The 20,039-nt window shown below is 34.3% G+C and overlaps 1 protein-coding gene across 1 annotated transcript; it reads right to left on the bottom strand.

Moving 5' to 3' along the window:
• Positions 1-13,043: 13,043 nt before the first annotated feature.
• On the bottom strand, positions 13,044-16,062 carry LOC137245108 (sarcocystatin-A-like). Its single transcript, XM_067775253.1, has 3 exons — positions 15,930-16,062; positions 14,126-14,226; positions 13,044-13,300 (listed from the first exon to the last, which is right to left on the bottom strand). The coding sequence occupies exons 1-3, from the start codon at positions 15,993-15,995 to the stop codon at positions 13,099-13,101; spliced, it is 369 nt and encodes a 122-aa protein (XP_067631354.1). The 5' UTR covers positions 15,996-16,062; the 3' UTR covers positions 13,044-13,098.
• Between the last annotated feature and the right edge of the window lie 3,977 nt (positions 16,063-20,039).

Here is a 20,039-nt window from a genome sequence, read left to right as displayed (position 1 = left end):
AAAAAATTTGATTGATACATGTCCGTCCGTCCGTATGTCCGTTAACACGATAACTTGAGTAAATATTGAGATTTCTTCACCAAATTTGAAACACGAGCTTATGTGGACCCAGAATATATTGGTATTGAAAATGAGAGAAATCGGATGATAATCACGCCCACTTTTTATATATACAACATTTTGAAAGACACAAAAAACCTGATTATTTAGTAAATAATACACCTAGAATGTTGAAATTTTACGTGTGGACTGATATTGAGACGCTTGGTAAAAATTTTAATAATTGTTTAAAATGGGCGTGGCACCGCCCACTTGTGATAAAATCAATTTTACAAATATTATTAATCATAAATCAAAAATCGTTAAACCTATTGTAACAAAATTCGGCAGTGAGGTTGCCTTTACTATATGGAATGCTTCGAAGAAAAGTTAACGAAATCGGTTAAGGACGAATAAAATAAACTATATCTTTGCAAAAAAGAGCTTTAGTCATCTATCAAGTAGATTTATAACAATAAATAGGAAAAACTTCAAATCTTAAAAAATGATCGTAGCACCGCCCCTTTTATGACTTAGCAATTTTCTATGTTTCGGGAACCATAACTCGAAGAAAAATTAGTTCAGGATAGAATTATATGCATATGAATTATTGCGCAGCCTTGTAACATTATTAAGCACACAAAACAAACAACAACAGCATTTCAAGTGTACAGCTTGGTATGTAATGTTCGGTTTCACCCGAAATTAGACTTCCTTACTTATTTTCACCTTTTTTTACAAGTTAGTTCTAATTTTATCAACACAGCTGTTTCTGAAGAAAGGCAACGTCACTATTTATACCAAATTTGAAATTTTTTTCTTTTGATAGATAGAAAATACATAAAACGTAGGGGGAGAGATCATTACACATCACTCCTTAGATCAATGTTGGTCTACTACTTAATTGCACAGCACTGAAAAAATTAGAACTGTTTCTTGCAATAGAACAAACTTGGAAATTTTTATCAATCCAAAGAGTATTCATAACCTTTGATAAAACAGATTACGCCAGAATCATTTTCGTTGATCGTGCTTACATACATATAGTACAGCACAGCTAAGTTTGTTTTTTGCATATAACGATTTGGGGGGACAAGGGGTATTTTGTTAAGTTTAGCAAGTAAGGAAGGCTAAGTTCCGGTGTAACCGAACATTTCATACTCACCTGAGAACTTTGAATGAAAAAGGGGCGGACACACGCCCATTTGAAGCTTTATTTTATTTTTGTATTTTGTTGCACCATATAATTACTGTGGTTGAATGTTAACATAATTTACTTATATATTGTAAAGATATTAAATTTTTGTTAAAATTTTACTTTTAAAATTATTTTGTAAAAGTGGGCGTTTTTGCATCCCATTTTGCTAGTTTTTATTTAGAACACATACGGTAATAGTAGTAACCTTTCTTCCAAATTTCATCATGATATATTCACCGACTGCCAAATTACAGCTTGCATAACTTTTAAATTACCATCTTTTAAAAGTGGGCGGTGCCATCCCCAGTGTCCAAAATATTACTAATCTTCTATTCTGCGTCATACGGTCAACCCACCCACCTAGTTTCATCGCTTTATCCGTCTTTGGTAAAGAATTATCGCACTTTTTCCGATTTTTGAAATTTTCTATATCGAAAAAGTGGGCTTTATTATACTCCGATTGGAACTTACATACCAAATTTCATTAAGATACCTCAAAATATACTCAAATTGTCGTCTTCATGGACAGACGGACGGAGGGACATGGCTAAATGAATTTCTTTTTTCGCCCAGGTCATTTTGATATATAGACGTCTATATCTATCTCGATTAGTTTATGCTGTTACGGAATGAAGTTATGCGAATAAAATTAATGTACTCTGTTAGTTCTGCTCAGCTGAGTATAAAATTTCTAGAAGAGTTACCACTGTGGTGTTCTAGAAAATATTTCTCTATGTACAAAGATTAAAATTTCGTACCAGCACTTCAACTCTTCGCGTCTCGTTCTGCCATAGTTTTTTAACCCACAAGTGTAAATATCGGATAAATATTTAGCAGCATGTTGCCTCAACATGTAGCAAATTCCGGATGTCTTCTGGAAAAAATGTTACTTGGTTTTTAAGGTAGAAGAATCTTAGAAATCCACTCCGCACCACTCTGCACCTGCAGACATGCCCAAAAAATACTCTGTGAGAAGTTTGATTTTTATATGCAAATTAAAACCAAACCAGACATGCTGGGATATAAGTTTGTTCAAAAAATTGATCTGGCTATTCCACCTTTCAGAAAAATACCGTGGTTACTTTGTTGCAAATAAATTTTTGTACAGTGTAAGTTATTATACTTGAGTTAAATTTTCAGACTGCTGTGTTTAATTATTTACGATTCAACTCGGGTTGTAAGAAATTTTTACGGCCTGCAACTGTTTAGGGTGCACTTCCTTCGGTCCTAAATCGTGCCGCAGTCAAACTCCCCTTACTGTCCTTAAAAACAAAACCCCACTTTTGTGGAACATAGACTAAAAGATCAGAGCTACAGTTAGGACGACATTCGACGGAAAAAACAGAGAACTTTTTTGGTAAATCAAGGAATGAAGTCATTGCAATCACAGCCACAATATTGGTACCCTGATCGTTGGAACAGCCAACGGAGAAAATGAAAATAAAATCCACCTCTAATAAGAAGTGCAAAAGTTTCGGCTAAACGGAGTCACAAAAAACTGTCACCCACTTTATCTTCGAGTGCCTAGCTTTAACTTATATCAGAGAAAACAATGAATAGTTTCTGCTGCCTATTTTGGAGGAGTTATAAAAACAGTTTTATTAACCAAATTAAATGGCACTTTGCGCAGGCAATTTCAACCGTTGTTAACCAGAACCGCTACCAATTGAGAGCAGAAAATCTTCTACGTCATTCTCTTCTTACCCATTGGCGGTCTCATTCTTCTTGTAAGCATAGGCCAGTGTCAGGAAGTCCGTTAGGGTGCCACAAAAAGACACCATTACCTCACCTCTTATAACCATTTCGAGGACCTGATACCGGCGACAAAGTCGTTTTGTCGCACTCCATTACCTAGAATAGGTTATTCAGAAAGTATGCTCCGAGGCAGCGCTGTCTATCGCCACTTTCCCCCTATTCGTCATCTTTGCAACTGTCACAGCATCGACGTTACGTCACTCCTAGCCTTTCCGCACGCTTACAGATAAGGCTGTACCCACCTAGTACTCCTACAATTATGGAAATTTCATCCATGAATGAAATACTATCCAGTGAATTTAACATCTACTCGAATAGCCAACTTCCATCAAGGCCTTGATCTCCAGAGGATTAGTTCAAGGTTAAGATCGGTCTCATTCGAAACTATATTGTTGCTAAGCAACTACTCCCTATGTGACTTTAGCTTATGTCACCGTTATTTTATATGGCATCACACCGGACCTTCATGTTGTTCAAGTGAGCTTCCACTACCAGGGCAGCTAACCTAACATAGCTGTTAAACAGGCGGTAAGATGGGTTAGAGTGTTCGGCATAATGAAATTTCATCCGAGATAGTCGGGCCAGACAATGTTAACACATGCCCCTATCTACAATTTATCTGCATATTTAATCTATGCATTCAGATGATTAGCTGCCAAACTTTCACATTACTCGTGCTTCCACTTAGAGATGATCTCCTGGAAGTAGATCTTTATCGTTCAAAATAAGGCATCTCAGAGCCGGTTAGATGAGCAACTATGACTGAATTACAACTTTTCGGTGACTGCACCTGAATGCCTGTCTCTATTTCCCTAATCGCAACGCTGCTACCCGTTATAATGTTGACTTGGCATTTGCCGTTTGCTGGTATGCTCGGCTTTTATTATTAGAGTCGAGTGCGAAACTCGTGCCGTGAGAATGATTGCAGCTAGGTGTTCACTTGCTGATTCAGCCTCTGGCCAAAGAGAGTATATTAATAAGAGGGAGCCTTGCAGAGTCGTTCATTCGCCATAAAGTGGGACAGCTGCGTCGGGAATTCACAATATGTTTTGCCACTGCTTCCTTTTCACCATCTGGATTAAAAAAGTCACAAGCCTGGGCAAAGGGGATAGATATATAAGAGACGTTATCCTCACAGTTGCTGCCTTTTGCCTCGGAATAATGTCGTAAAATCTTCACAGACATCAATCGGGCCACGATGTACTGAATATCAAATGCGGAGGGATGCATATTGATGCCTTGGCCTGCCCATACTTTGTAAAAGAAATTCTCCAAGACATCTTGATTCAGCTTACCAAACATCACAAACTCCAAATTAGTATATTGCTTGAATAAATCCTTTGACAAATTCAGCATTGATCTTATTGTTAAGGTAAATCCTCTTATGCATACAATTCTGTTTTGATGCTTAATCTCAATCGATTCAAAATAGTTGATATAATCCAAGAGGCGTTGCCTTTTCTCCGTATCATCTCTTCGCAACGGCCTCTTCAACGGATTTTTATCATACACATTTTTGCAGTCCAGCTCATCAAACACATCGTTCATTGTCTTAACAAACGTTTGTGTTGGCTTCACTGACTGCAAAATCAAGGCGTCGTTTCCAAATAGCTTTAAGTCTTCCATCATTTTCAGTCCAGTGTAGACTAAATTGCTTAAAAGCTGGGTAGCCCGCGAGACACTCATTTTCTCGAAATTGCTCCCTTATATGTGGGACTCAGTGAGCTTAGGACATATTTTATAATTGTCGTTTTATCTACCAACATTATACTACTGCATTTCTCACAATGCCGTCTTGGGTTTTAAAGTGGATATTTCCCAAAAATTGATTCCTAACATTCTTCATAAAGTGACAGGAGTCAAACATAAAATGGACGTCCTTGCCTTTGTAGTTTATTATAGTTTTCGACGCGCTAATGCCAAGCTTATTGAAAGCACCGACGTTTTGGGCGCCTCGGTCGCAAATAGCTACCTTAACGTCTATTCCTATTTCACGAGCTACGTCGATATTCCTCCATAGCGACGTAAGCAGATCATCAGAGGATGCTCCACTTCGTGATACGTAATAGGATATTATGTACTTCCAATTACTACAAATTCCCTTTATCATGAAGAATAGACCATTATCACCGACCTCGTTCTGTCGACAGGATCCTCCCATGTCAACATAGCCGTCAATGACATCAACGGTGTTGTTATAAGTCAAGTCTTTCTTTATTGGCACCTCATCCCACATGATTTGGCATATGAGTTGGGTGCCAGACATTGAGCTAATCATTGACCAAAAATTGCCGATTACTTTCTCATCAATGCCTGGACGAACATACCTTATTGGTCGGTCTCTCAATAAGGTACTCTGGCTTGGCAAGCGGAAGCCCAGGTCGTGTTTCATAAATTTATATGCTTTCGACGACATGTAGCTTATATTGTGCGCTAATTTTTTTTCATCACTATCATACCATTTACCCGTCTTTCCAACTATCATCTTGGCAAAGAGGATAATTTCATCCGTCGCTCCAGAATGTGGAATAATGGCATTATTCACCACATTTTTTTTGACCTGCTTTAGTTCAAGCATATCCTGACTTAGCTCTAAAATTCTCCTGATGAATTTATTGATGGTGGAGTTGAGCTCATCAATATCATTTCGACGCTTTTGGTCTGTCCGTGGATAAGCTCGTTCCCTCCAGGCAAAGAACTCCCGCTCATTGATCATATCGTCCCCTGAGCGGGTTAGTCCCTCCTCGACATGATGGATGTCGAGGCGTTTGCGATTCTCCACTAGGTCGCCATAGACTGCGAACTCTTCAAAGGTCTGGACAATATTCTTTGTTGGCTTTGATGGTCCAGCTTTCTGAACTAACCACTTCAACTTCTTCGCATACCAAGTTAGAAGCTGTAGTGGCAGTGGTAGTCGTGGGGGTGATGGTAGTGGTAATGGTGAGGAACATTGTTGGATAACCATCGAACTTGATTGATTTACCAAGTTTGTGCTTATCTATAAAATGCTTATCGCAAACAAAAATATTTTTATACTTTTTAGCTTCAATAATTGACAGGTTACATGCCAACGCCCAACTGTTTCTGCGGTCTCCCTGTGTGGGGAATGCGTGAAGTGGCACACCATCCTCAGCTGTGCAGCCCCGCACGCAGCATACACGATACGTCTTTGCACTTCCACAAAAGGTGTGCATTGGTGCACCATCATATCCTAAAAGATTAACAAAAAAAGGAATTACCCCACAATTTTACCAATCTGAAAAATCCAATAAATATACAAATTGTATACCACAATATAAACTTGTACATATATCAGCTTTTAAATAACTATGTAAATTATTTGAAATAACTTTTCGTACTTTTCTTTGATATATAAAAAAGGAATTGCACTAAAGCACTTATTGGTCAAATAAAGCCTATTTTTATTAATTAATTTAGAAATATCATTCATTGAAAATAATTGTATCAATTGTAATCAACTTTTAATATTAAAAATAAAATATTAAATAACCATGCAAGAAAGCTCATATCTTGATATAATATCAATAACCAAATTTCTACCAAGTTGCAAAATGATACCAACAGTTATTAAAGCTTTTAAATAATATACAAAAAAATCTAATTTCTAATTTCTAACATCACTTATGGTTTCATACATATTTTTTCAAACATTCAATCAATCTGTTCCATGGCACCAAACTTTAGTTGCAACCCTCGTTGCCCTCGTTGATGCCATAGAAAAAAATGCACACACGCACTTGCAACTTCAATGAACACATATGCATGTGCATGTCGCTCATTTACTTCAATAGTGTCATAACTCAAAAAACACAATTTTCCAGGAGAGCCATTCAAAGATTTTAACTGCCACATGTTGCGCATATAAAGGCACACTTTAATTTTTATAGCACGTGGTAAATTTTTAACTGATCACAAATATTTTTTTATACAACAGATCATGATATTGGGTACGTTTATATGTTATTAACTCAAAAGTCGTGTTTTTTGAGTTATGACACTATTGAATTAAATGAGAGATATATACATATCAAAAACACTGATTGCAACATATTTTTTTCATACATTCAATCACTTTGTTCCATGGCACCAAATATTTGTTACAGCCCTCGGTAATGCCATAGAACAAAATGCACAAACCACACAAACACCAATCACACAATTTGCATATATACATATATGTACACCTGTCGGCAAACAATTAACCATCCCATCCCCCCTTTACCCTACTTTTTCAAATGTAAAATATTTATTATAAAATTTATTTGCGGGCTATCTTTACACATATGTATATATGTATATATCGCTATCACTAAATATCACATTGCACTATAAAAAAATGTATACTTACCAAGATGCAGCGTTGGAACTGCATTATCCTTCAGGTGTAAAGAGCCTACAGCTTCCTCTTGAAAATGGCGCGAGCACACGAACGCAGTAGTTTTCCGGAACGCCAGAGTCCTCAGATTCTCTTTCCATTTGGAAGCGAGCTCAGGATTCGACCGTACCGCGAAGAACCTAACGCTCGGGATTGAAAGCATACTGCTACCGCAACCGATAACACCACATTTCCTAAATAATGGCATTATTATAATTAGATAGATTAGAATTTTAGATCGCACGAATATATTTTTAATTAAAAGCGTAGGTTTACAAAAAGGGCTTTTTCACCTTAAAGGCTTTTTGAAATTGAAGGCGAAAAGCCTTATTTGGCGCCAGTTTATCCAACTCATGAGAGGATTAACTGGACTTTCTTTACGGAACAGTTATGTTGGTTCAATTTAAATTCCACTCACAACAAACTTTTTTGCAATGTTGTTATCAAAATTCATATACATTTATGTATATATAAATGAACTGATTTTAAAATCACAAGTTCAATTTATTGATAAAAGTATACTTATTTTGTTATCAATATTATCACTGTTATCTCTCACAAAACAAAACACTTGGCTTCTACATATTCATGACACACATAATTACATATGTACATACGTATGCCACATGCCACACACAATGTCTTTGTACAAATTTCACTTCACTTAACTTCACTCAGTTTTACACACTTTTTAACCACTTCACTGCACTCAACACAATTATTATTAAAATATTAAACATTTTTAACACAATTTAAGACTTTATTTTAGAGATTTACACAATTTAGCACTTTTTGACTGTATTATTGTTTTCATTTTTACTTTGCTTTGATTGCTTTGACATTTTTCAAAAGTTGCAACCACTCTAAACTTTAACTCAAAGCCGGCCAAAATTTGCACATTGTGCAATTTGAGTTCGTATGTTCATACCGATACTAACGATGTGTGATCACGATCGTTTGCTTTCGCTTGTCACTCACTAAAATCAACAGTGAATGCAAAAGGAAAAGTCCATGCTACTTTTTGGGCACATAATAACAACAATATACTGCAATGTTAAAGTGACTTTTAGTACGTTTTAGTTAGTATTTTATAAGCTTTTATTTAGTTTCACTTTTGTTGTCTGTAATGGAATCTTGCAAGTTAAATTTGATACACTTCCCGCTGTCCGATTTAGCTGAAATTTTGCACACATGTATAACTCCGATGACAATGCAATATTACTTTGTTAGAATTCGATAAATTAATCGATAACACAGTTATCGGTAAAGATTTGTATTTACTTTGGCATAACAGCCTAAGTCCCATACAAACCCGCCGGTACCTATCCGTGGATTGTGATATTTGGACGTGGTGAATCACGCGTGTCACGCGTGGTGAATCTCAACGCTTGCGAAAAGCGGTGACACAACCCTCTGTTGTATTTCTGTGTATAACCAACATAGCTGAATTTTTATGGCTGTTTAACTCTGTAATCTTTTCTGTAATTTATTTTGCTTTTGGAAAAATTACCTATTTGAAAAAAGCTGGCTGAAAAATATTGGCATAACAGCTTAAGTTAAATCAAGATTGGAAAATCTTGGAAAATTTGAGCAGATGTGGCAATTTCGCGCATCCGTTGAACGAAATATTGACAATCTGCTGATCATCGCTAGGAAATTAGCGACATTCCATCAACTAAGCAGCACTTTAGCAATACTACTGTTATTATTTGGCCGCTCAAACACACAAATATTAATTGTGCATTAAATCTAAAATATACAAATACACCATAATAATTTACACGGCCAAAGCCATAATAATTCACACGGGTCATCAATTCTTTCTCTGATTCAAAATCTGAACTACCAGCGCTACCGTCAACAGCTCAGTGTCATCATTGCCAGTAGCGCCAATAACACCAAACTCGTGCCTGACACACAAAAGTCGTTTCACTCAATAGCGCAAGTAAAATGTACTACGCACTCACTACTAAGTAGCGTCAAAAATTCGCTTGGAGTCATTTCGTCAATGAGCTACCATTGAGGACTGTGATATAAACTGTAAGATTTAATAATTTAGGTGTAAAGTTTTAATGTTAAAAATATATAATTATATATAATATAGAATTTTTTTGTCGCAGACGAAAAAGCCTAATTATCGTTTAAGCTTACAATGAACTTATAAAGTGTTATATTTCTTTAGAGTCAATTTATTGTTTACTTTTTAGTTAATTTTATTAACCAAAATAATAAAAGCTTATTTTTAAAAAAGTTTTTTTTTCTTTAATTTTATTTAAGTTCCTTTGAACATATATATTAATATTGTCAATTTAGATATTAATTATTAATAATTAATTAATTATTAATAAGTATTGACAATTTAATATAAGTATCTTTTTATACGTTCTACTTAGTTTTATTAATTTTCATAATTTTGTTTTTATTGAATAACTTTATGTTTTGAAAATATATATTTCTATCTTTACATTTACTTTGTTTTATAGTTCTTTCTTAATGAGAAAGTGAATTTTTTAAAGTAAATTTTGCATTGAAGAAACACCATACCTTCTTTTATAAAAAAGTTTTATCTGACTAGCTCGACCTCCGCGTTCTTAGTTATACGAATATAAGTAAATATAGTCAGGATTAGCTTGAAATCAAATAACCAAAGTCCTTTTTAATTTCAAACTTCACAGTCCACGTTTTCTTTTAGCACACTGTGAGGAGTTATCACTCAATTTTTACACACACTTATGCAATTGTTTTAGTATCTGTGTGGCAGGCTTTCGTTTAATGTTCCACCAATATTTGTATTATAATATTGGACAACAACAGTTTACCTGTAGCTGATATATGTACATATATAGGTATGCTGAGCGCGACGAACAGTTGAAGAAATTTGTACATGGTTTTTTTTGTCAAAATTTGTTTATATTTACGGTATTTATTTGATTACATTATATTGTTTATATTCGTTTGATATGTAATCTTTTAAAATTAGCCGATCAGGCACAGCCAACAGTGTAAGTTGTGTTATAGGGATGTACGTAAAATGCACTTTTTGATGTTTTTATTGTTTTGTAATCTTTTTAGTCCTGAGGATGATCTCAGATTGAGGTCGAAATATCAATCAATCGTTAAAAAATATATTTATTGAAAGATATAAAATATTTGGTTTTTTATTTATGCGTGGCCTTGAGCTCGAAAAATTGAATAATTATTTTTTAATATTACCAAGTGCTGAATTAAACTTGTTTCGAAAGAAGTTTTCCCGCGTCAGTCGTATGGCCTTATTGGTGCTTTACTTATTTTGCTGTATCTAATGCGGAGCTTCTATTACTAGGATGCTTAGCACACTTTTTTCTTAATTGGTTTTTGAGCTTTCTTTTCTGTAGGAGATCCCGAGTAATCGAAGGCTTAAGTCTCACTTTTCGTTTTTACGATTATTCACAGTATACGAAGAGTTGAGAATGTGCGCGTTTAAGGTATCTAAAAATATGAAAAAAGCTACCGATATGTCATTTTCAGCGAGGAAATTCGACCAATTTTCGAAACATAGCTTATGGTTCAACACAGGGAAATTAACTTTGGTATATGATTATTGAACACGGGTTGCGTTTGGTTTGTCGAAAACAATTCCATTTATTTCCAAACCCGCCATCGTGTGATCAGTTACTTGCAAGTCAATGTTAAAACTATTACAATATCTATATGGTACGGCATTAAAGCGGCAAAATATATGATCAATACACGTACTTGAACTTAAGCGCGTCGGCTCATTAATATAGGAAGTATAACCATTTCCAGCCATTGAGGCCAAATAATGGTCAGTTGTATTACAGTGATGCAAAAAGTCTAAATTAAAATCACCCAGTATAAAAAAGTTTGTAGTTTCTTCACACAGCACGAAACTGGAGTATTCTTGAATAAATATAGAAATAGGAACAGATTGTAGTCTGTATACTCCTAGGAAAACAAATTGTTCGCCTTTTATATTAAGAGAAAGTTGTAGCATATCAGCACTATAAAGGTTTTTATTTACTGAGGTACACTCATAAGTATCGCGCACAAAGGCTTCAACACCTCCCGCACTGTATCTATCATTCACATTGGCATAAAAATTGTAATGAGGTATGCTGTAATCACTTAAAAAATAAGAATAGATCAAAATTTCCGTTAAAAATATATTATCTGGTAGGCAACCTAATGCATCGATATGAACTAAGAATAAATCAAAATTCTGCCTGAGGCTACGTATATTCTGATGAACAATATTTATATCGTTAGAACCGCTGAGGGCGTTTTTTTTGAAAAAAATTTTTGCTAGAGATGATTAGCTATGGTAGCAATAAAAGCTCTCACTTTTTATATGAGTCTTCTCTTTATCTTCGTTTGCAAGAAAATGTACTTGCACAAAGTTGTATGTAGTTTTATGAGTAACATGAATAGTCCTTTATTAGTTCAAATTTTATCAACACACATGTTTCTGAAGCAAGGAAAAGTCCCTACATATACTGAAGTTGAAAGTTTCTTCTTTTAAAAGATAGCCTCGACGATGTCGTTTGCCCCACATACACAGTAGGAGAAGATATCATAAACATCACTCCCGGTTTCGGTGATACTATGTGTCTATTGTTTGATTGATCTACTAGTCATGAAACAGATTCTTTAAGGTTAATTTTTGCTAAACATACTTATAGTCCAGGACGTTTCAGTGATTTTTGTTATAGGTATAACTAAATATTTTCCTTGGTTCTGCCAGTTTTTTACACAAGAAATATAAATATTGCATAAATCTTTAGCAACATGTTGCATCAACATTTCGCAAATTCCTGATGCTATCTGGGAAAATTCGAAAGAGGGGTGGTAAAAGGATGTCGGAATTTAGAAGTGTTCGCATGGTTTTTAAGGTACAAAGTATCTGCACACTGCACACATGTCCAAAATATACCTTGTGACCAGTTTAATCTTTATATGCAAATTAAAAGCAAACTAGAACCTAGACATGCTGGCTATAAGTTTGTTCAAAAAAATTATCTGGCGACCCAAAAATTTTAACTTTAATATACTGAAATTGTATGGAACCATCCCACTTGGAATATTTTTCGATACTTTTGCACCGGATAGCCGCACAATTTCTAAGGTTCAATTCACATGAAATATTAAAGTATTAGTTATGTGTGTCTTATGGACGTTTTAGCCATCTACACTTACTAAATTAGATATAATTAATCGAAATTCTCGATCTCTCCAAGCCAACTGAAAAATCGACTGGCAGTTCCGTGCAAGGTGAAAGTGTAAACAAAGTCAGCTTGTTTGAGTGATTTGGTGTATTGATAATTATCTATTAAACTGGGAGTTTGACACCCTGTCTTGGTGAAATTGAAAATGTTAAATGAAGCTATCTGAAAGATTTCTACCCTTCAGTTAAAATTTAGCTTAATCCGAGATGCTTAACGTCACGATGGTAGCCTAGTTGCTCTTTAGAGCTGTGAGTCAAGCTGTGACTCAAACGCTACAGGCTGTTCAATTTGAAGCTTAGATACTGCATGGTTTCCATATTTCCGAAATTTAAAAAGTTAGAAAATACCACTTCTATATTTGAAACTTATGTTAAAAGCCATTTCGGCTAAATTTTCAAGGATCACACTTTCATGAATAATATACTAAAACAAATTTGTATAATTTTATTTATATATCTTTTATTAACGAATGCTCAATTACTGTTGCTCTATGCGCTATGCTTTTTCACAACCTTCTCTTCGTCAGGACATTCGAATGTAACTTGAACACCATTTCGCAACCATTGCTGTGACCAAATTTCTACATTACAATTCTTTACAGCTTGACTATTTTTATCGATTAAGTCGACATTCATCTTCAAGAGGGTGCCGGCGACGACTTGTTTTGTAGCTGTGTGCACCTTTTTAATTCTGTTGGAGATAATTAAGGAAATAAGACAAAGAGTAATTATAAATGTTAATTAGTTCATCTGATCTTTAGGTATATTATATGCAATTATGTATATATATTAGGGTAGCCCAATTTTTGTTATTTTTCGCTAATAGCCGTTTTCAACATTTTAGGTTAACGCTAACAAGCACTTTAAATGCATGACATATTACCGACCGATCTCTGTCAAATACAGTGCCAGTTAGCGTAAAAAGATGATGGTGAAAACGGCGTTTTTTGCTTCGAACCGATCTCCCTTTTGGAGCCGGTTACTTTCTTACACCTTACGGTTACTTTCTTTCTTTCAAATACGTATCACGTTCCGGTACCCGGTTTTTGAAATACCCTACAACTTTTTTTTTCAATTAATGTTTTTAAAAACCGATTACTTTCTGGCAATTGGTGTTTTTGGAAATGGCTACTTTATTGCCACCACTTTTTTTGCTGATAACTTCCCTGTAACCTGTTTTTTCGAAAGCGTTTACTCATCTCCAGGGCCTTTTTTATAATCTTTACTTTCTAGCGTTCGATTTTCCCAACTGATTACTTTCTTGCAATCGGTTTTTTGAACTGATTACTTTCTTCAACCGGTTACTTTCTCCAAACGATTTTGTTTTGAAACGGTTGGTTTTCTTGAACCGGATAAGTTTTAGAATGGTTGCTTTTCTGGAACCGGCTGCTTCATTATACCAAAAGTAAAAAAGACAATCTCCTGGCCCACACGAAGTAGGTGTGAATGTTTATATACTTAGGTAAATTTATGAATTGGAGATTTTAATTGAGTCTTATATAACAAACAAACTTACTCATAAAATGGTCCATCTCCAGCAGCCAATTTGAGTAGTGATGCGTTTAGGCTTTTTTCAGCTTTCGATAAATTGGCTTTGAAACCGCCACCCATTAGTGGCTGCAAAAGTTAAAAAGAAAGAACTTAATTATAGCTATTAGATAAAATTCAAAGTGTAAAACTGCAAAACCGCGTTTTTTGATGGCGTGCGGTGTGATATTTTGCAAAAACTTATCCAAAATTCAAATATCACTTTATAGGTAGATAAGTAGAGCTAGAGCAGATAAACCAATTATACTCTTTCTTAGTGAAAACAGTAAACCCCATTGCCTTGTTTATTTTTTGCATTGCCTCTTACATTCTCTTTTCGTCTGCTACTGACCAGTTAGTTCTCTTCCGCCCCCTTTATGTCTCTCTCTACCCCTTCCTCTCTTTTCCGTTTCCTACTCCCTTTCCCTACTCTCTTTCGTTTCCGCTCCTCCCCTTTCATTCCCCATATGCTCTCTTTTTTCTTCTCCCCACACATAATGATATATTTCAGAACTTCTTATATTTCTCGCAGGAATATTTGGTTTGCAATATTGGTCTTGATATGTTTCTGACATAATTGGCGAATAATTTTAATGAAATACTTTACTTCAAATATTTGTGCTTTAAAATTGCTGAAACGCAGACCAATATTATTAACATATACAACATCGAAATGTTACTTTTATACATATACTCAAAATATTTCTAATAACATAGACTCATATTATTCACATTTATACAATTATTAAATACAAATTATTGTTGCTGAAATATGCAGTAATTTTCCGAGTCATTATATTTTGCTTCCAAGTACAAAACAGTCAATATATGAAGCATGGACTCATTCTACTTGGTTGGTGTGAAACTTAAATCCCGCTGGCTAAAAATGCTCATGAAATTTTTATGGATTGATATGCGGATTTTTGAAATTGACAAATAGATTAATGATTATCGTGAAAAAATTCGTGAAATATTTCGTGGACAAGAAATATATAATCAAATATTACCTCACATATTTGTCTATGTTTTACTGTATTGTATTAATATTGCTGAAATATCCAAGAGTAATACAAAAAGCCGATATTTTAATGCTGCTGAAATATTTCCACAGTATTTCAACAACATTAGTTGTAATATTGCAACACCCTATAATATTGTGTCTAAATATTTTGGCAACATTTTGACAATATTGTTCACCCTCTCTTACTTCTTTGCTTTACATTTCCTTTCAGCCATTTATCCCTGTTTCTTATCCTTTCCCCCACTCCCTCTTTCTACTTTCATTACCTCTCCTTCTTCCGTCGGTAAGCATGCCACATCCTTGCCCTAGAACATGCGCGAACCCCAAAATAGGTGTTTTCATATCTTTTCACATTGTCACACAGTGTAATCAGATATGTTCACTAAAATATTTCATGAGCGATTCAATTAATTTTTGTTCTAATAATTTTGTAATAATTGTTATAGTTATTCATTAAGCCCTTTCTTTTGAAATAGATTTACCCCTATAACCATTATTTATAGTTTAGTCAAGCTGATCATCCCGTTTCAGAACCAGCTATTCAAAAAAAAAAATAATATATATCAGTTTATATCTCACTGTGATATAAGTGGCATGTGACATCAATTAAGCCATTTCCAAAATACTGGATACGTGGTAATGCTATTTCAACGCTGATATGTGAATATTATTTTTTGTCGGAACACCTGTGCTTACGTGTTTATATATTTGAGTATATATACAAACAAATTCATTTAAAACATTTGGCTTCCAATATCTTTTTTAACTTTACCTTAGACTTCACTAGCGCTACGCTGACTAAACAGCTTAACAATAAAAACAACTTCGTACTCAACATTATTGTTATTAGTTTTTTGTTTTAATCTTTAGGATTCAAAAGATAGTTTTTCGAGCAAAGCAGAAAGTAAAACTGTTGACAGCTCAGAACAAGGACTGCCTTTTATAGCACAAAATGTTTAATAATTTTTTATGTGCTCTCTTAACAATATGAGTAAACAAAGTCACATTGCATGTGAAGGTATAATAAATTCTTTTATCTGATGAAAACATAGTCCAAAAGAGATATGTTCTTAAATATACTAAAATAGAGTTTTCATCTAAAATAACACGTTTTTCAAAAGTTCGCTGGGATAGGCTGTTTTTGAACAGGCCTCTTCCGCTTAGGCTAAGTTATGTGCTAAAAGACTAGCTGCAGGCGAGAAACATAATAACCTCAATTAAACCCCTCCCATCAACACATTCGGTACTCAACCTTTTGATGAACCGATAATTTGCTAAAAAACAATTGTAGTGAATTTGAGAAAAAGGTAGATTTCGATTAATATAAACTGATTTATATGGAAACAGCTATCTGACATTTAGTTTGGAAAATACTCTTTTTAGCCCTTATGCCATCTTCAGTGCCATGTTTCGTTCTGAAGCCCTAAAGATTGCACAACATCAAAATGTGTTTATGTGCAAACCACACTGCACAAGCGATAAAGGAAAATCTTTTCAATATATATGCGTCAACGGAAACCCATGTCAACCAAACAAAATTAATAAGGATTGCAGTTTTAGTACACTCATAAAAAAGATTCCCTAAAAGTTAGGAAGCTCCATACAAATTTAAGAAAAAGAAGGGAACAATATTACACTAAGGCCGAATTGCCTTAAGCCAAAGAAATTGATGTACTTAAATTTAGTAAGTTACATACTTAATAAAAGGAAAAACTTACTATTATTTATTTAAGAAAAACAAGTAACTATTTCCTAATTTTAAGTAGGCCTTGTACCAAAATAGAGGATATAAGTCATTAAGTTAAGGAAATATGCTACTAAATTTTTTTTTTTTTGTTAAGTAAATTGTGTACTTAAACCAATGACAAATATGCTTGTGACCCTAGTAAAAGCATTTCCTCGAACCAAGTATGGGATACACTTAAATTGAGCCTGTAATATACTTACTTTTGAGTAATTCGCTCCTTTTTTAAAGTATACGTTTCCTTCAATTAGAGACAATTATTTGTATTTTTTGTTTTTATGATTTTGTGAATGTTTAATGTTAAAGTTCAAACTCAAATGGTGATAGGCCAACCCAGGCATAAAGTATAAAGCTTAGAACTTAGATTTATATTGATATGATTTAAGACAAGATTAAGGAAAGGACTATAAGATAAAAATTTAACCTCGATGATTTTTTGGCAAAAAATTAAGCAAAAATAAAAAAATTGTCATTAAATTTTCGATATGAATATGTATCGCTTGTAAGTATTATTTGATAAACCCAAATAAATTTTCAATAAAACTAAACGAAGTTCCAATGTAATATAATTGGGAAATCGATAGTAGTGCTAGTATACGTGTTTTAAAAGTGGTACTTCAGTTTTAGATATTTGATTTTATTTAACACGTGTGCTTCAACTGGTGGATTCCGATAAATTAATTATTTTAAAATCTTTTGTTTCTTCTCTTAGCGTATATGATAACAAATATTTCTCATATTTTATTAAAACTTTCTCTAAAAGCATATTAACTTATAATACTTATAAGTATGTATGTAGGTATGGAGCTTTGGAAGAGCTTAAATTATATGTATATTTAGTGCCTGCACGGTCCCGAACGAAATTAAGGGAAATCTTAAAAAAAAATCAAACGCACGCGTTGAAAGGAGTAAAAAATTAAAATTTTATTGGGCCATTTTATGGGTATTTTTAAGTGAAATTCGGAGCATTTCTCACTTTTTCTGCAGATTTATTGGAGTCTTTTGGACTCTAATTATGTTTTTTCTGATAATTTTGGGGCCATATTATAATCCTTGCCTAAAATTGTTTAATTTATTTTGAATTTTTATCCCTGACCGTTAAAATAACTTGGCTTTAAGAACTATTAAATTCTTTCGAAATAAATAATAAATAAAAAAAAGACGGCTCTGGTTAGCCGGAAACGCACCCTAATGCACATACGCATATACATAACACTAACTCTTCTTATTGTTTCTCATCGTAAACAAATCCAAAATAAAGCTATGATTGAAAAAAAAAAATATTTTTGTTAAAACAATAGCAATAACAGCTCTTTGTTTTTAAGCAAATATATTTGCCCAAAGTTGTGCGTAGTTAGTTCTAATTTTTCAACACAGATGTTTCTGAAGAAAGGCAGAGTCCCTACGTATACCGAAGTTGAAGTTTTTTGCTTTTGATAGATACACTCATCTTTGATGGGGGAAAATACATTAAACGCAAGGGGAGATATTATCAAACATCACTCCCCAAATTGATGATACTACGTGTCTTTCGTTTTGTTGGTGTACTACTTAATTGCACAGTACAAAAAAAAAAAATTATAACTGTTTCTTACAACAGAACAATGGAGTTTTTTATAAACCCAAAGAGGATACCAACTCTTTGATAAAACAGATTCCGTAAGAATTATTTTCCTTGATCGTACTTACACATAGTACACCACATCTGAGTTTTTTTGCAGGAAAGGGGTATTTTGTTTTGTTAAACCCTCTCGCGCCTACTGGGACAAAATATTGCAGCTGCATTCGTAATAAAAATTTTTTTTGGGTTTTGTTTATAATAAAAATCCCTGATCATATAATACATATATGGGATTTTGCAGTACTGGCCAAGTCTGCCACAGCATGGTTGGAAATTTCGCTGATCTAACAGGACAAAAGTTGTCAAAAGTACGTCTTTACCGTTAGCAACGTTGTGTAAAGCATTATAATGTGTATAATTTGCCAATTCTTGCTTAAATTTTGCTTAAAATATTTAAAAAATATACAGAATGGTGAGTTTTATACAAACTTTCAATTCGTGGGATATATTGTCCCAAAATGTGTTTAATGTGGGATTTATTTTTTATAGAAGTACACAGAAAAAGAGGTGGCAGACATATTGTTCGAAAACTCCGACGATGAAGAGTCCTCTGAGAGCAGCTATAAGCTTTCGTCTGACGAAGAAAATATGACAGAAGCAGGCGAAGATGGCAGCGATGCTCCCTATTCTGAATCGGACGACGAAGAGCAGCCGATAACTTAGGTGCATTTTCTCAAGAGGAAGAAAAACTATGTGAAAAGGACGCAAATGAAGCAGTTGCCATTGCTACCTGGACCCACATAAGAGAAGAGGTAAACTGTGAAACGAAATTTGAAATGCCTTTGGATAGAGATCCGTAAGTTCTGGTAATTTTATTACGAGAGGCTACCGAATTCAATGTATTCAGAGAGTTTTTTCCAAAAAGTTTGTTAATTTTTATCGCGCAATATACAAACAAGCGAATAAGAAAACTGAATATGAACTGATTTGATGGTATATACCGGTAAAGGGATCACTCCAAATCTTGCCGGCTCACTTGCGGAAAAGGTTGTTACAAAATTAGCTAGCACTAAGGAAGAATTCGACCGATTTTTCGCATCAATTTTATTAATGAAATCTTTTGTTATATATAACATAAATACTGCTTGCTCCAGTCTTCAACTGACACTAGGGAGCTCGGAGCGGGCATGCATGCTTGCGTTAACCGAGCTTAGTCACTCGGGAGGTCGGGGTTCTTGCTGCGATCCACCCTAGTATAATTATCTATATATAACCACAATATTACATGCACTACGCCGAACTAAACCGCCTAAAGACAAAGCGTCGAAATCCAAGAAAAAAAATGACATAGCCTGTTTTCGTTATTTACTCTATTAACTAGCAGAGTAGAAACGGACGGACTTCTTACAGCAGAGAAATGAAAAACCCAAAGGTGAAGGTCGTAACACACAACAAAAACAAGTAAGGACGGGACTGTCTTCGGCTGTGCGGAAGACTTCATACCTTTCATGAATGGGGCTGAACAATAATCTTATCCCATTCGTAATCTCCAAATAATGCGCTGTATAAGTTAAGAA

This window comes from Eurosta solidaginis, chromosome 1 (assembly GCF_040869045.1).
Source record: "Eurosta solidaginis isolate ZX-2024a chromosome 1, ASM4086904v1, whole genome shotgun sequence".
NCBI classification, from domain to species: Eukaryota; Metazoa; Arthropoda; class Insecta; order Diptera; family Tephritidae; genus Eurosta; species Eurosta solidaginis.
The sequence above is the reverse complement of the archived record's forward strand: the minus strand, read 5'-3'. Positions and strand labels throughout refer to the sequence as shown.

Coding starts and splice junctions, on each gene's coding strand:
- LOC137245108 (XM_067775253.1), bottom strand. CDS start 15,995: ATGTTGAGTACGAAGTTGTTTTTATTGTTAAGCTGTTTAGTCAGCGTA. Junction 14,227..15,929: donor TAGCGCTAGTGAAGTCTAAG/GTAAAGTTAAAA, acceptor TAACTTTTGCAG/CCACTAATGGGTGGCGGTTT. Junction 13,301..14,125: donor GGAGATGGACCATTTTATGA/GTAAGTTTGTTT, acceptor TATCTCCAACAG/AATTAAAAAGGTGCACACAG.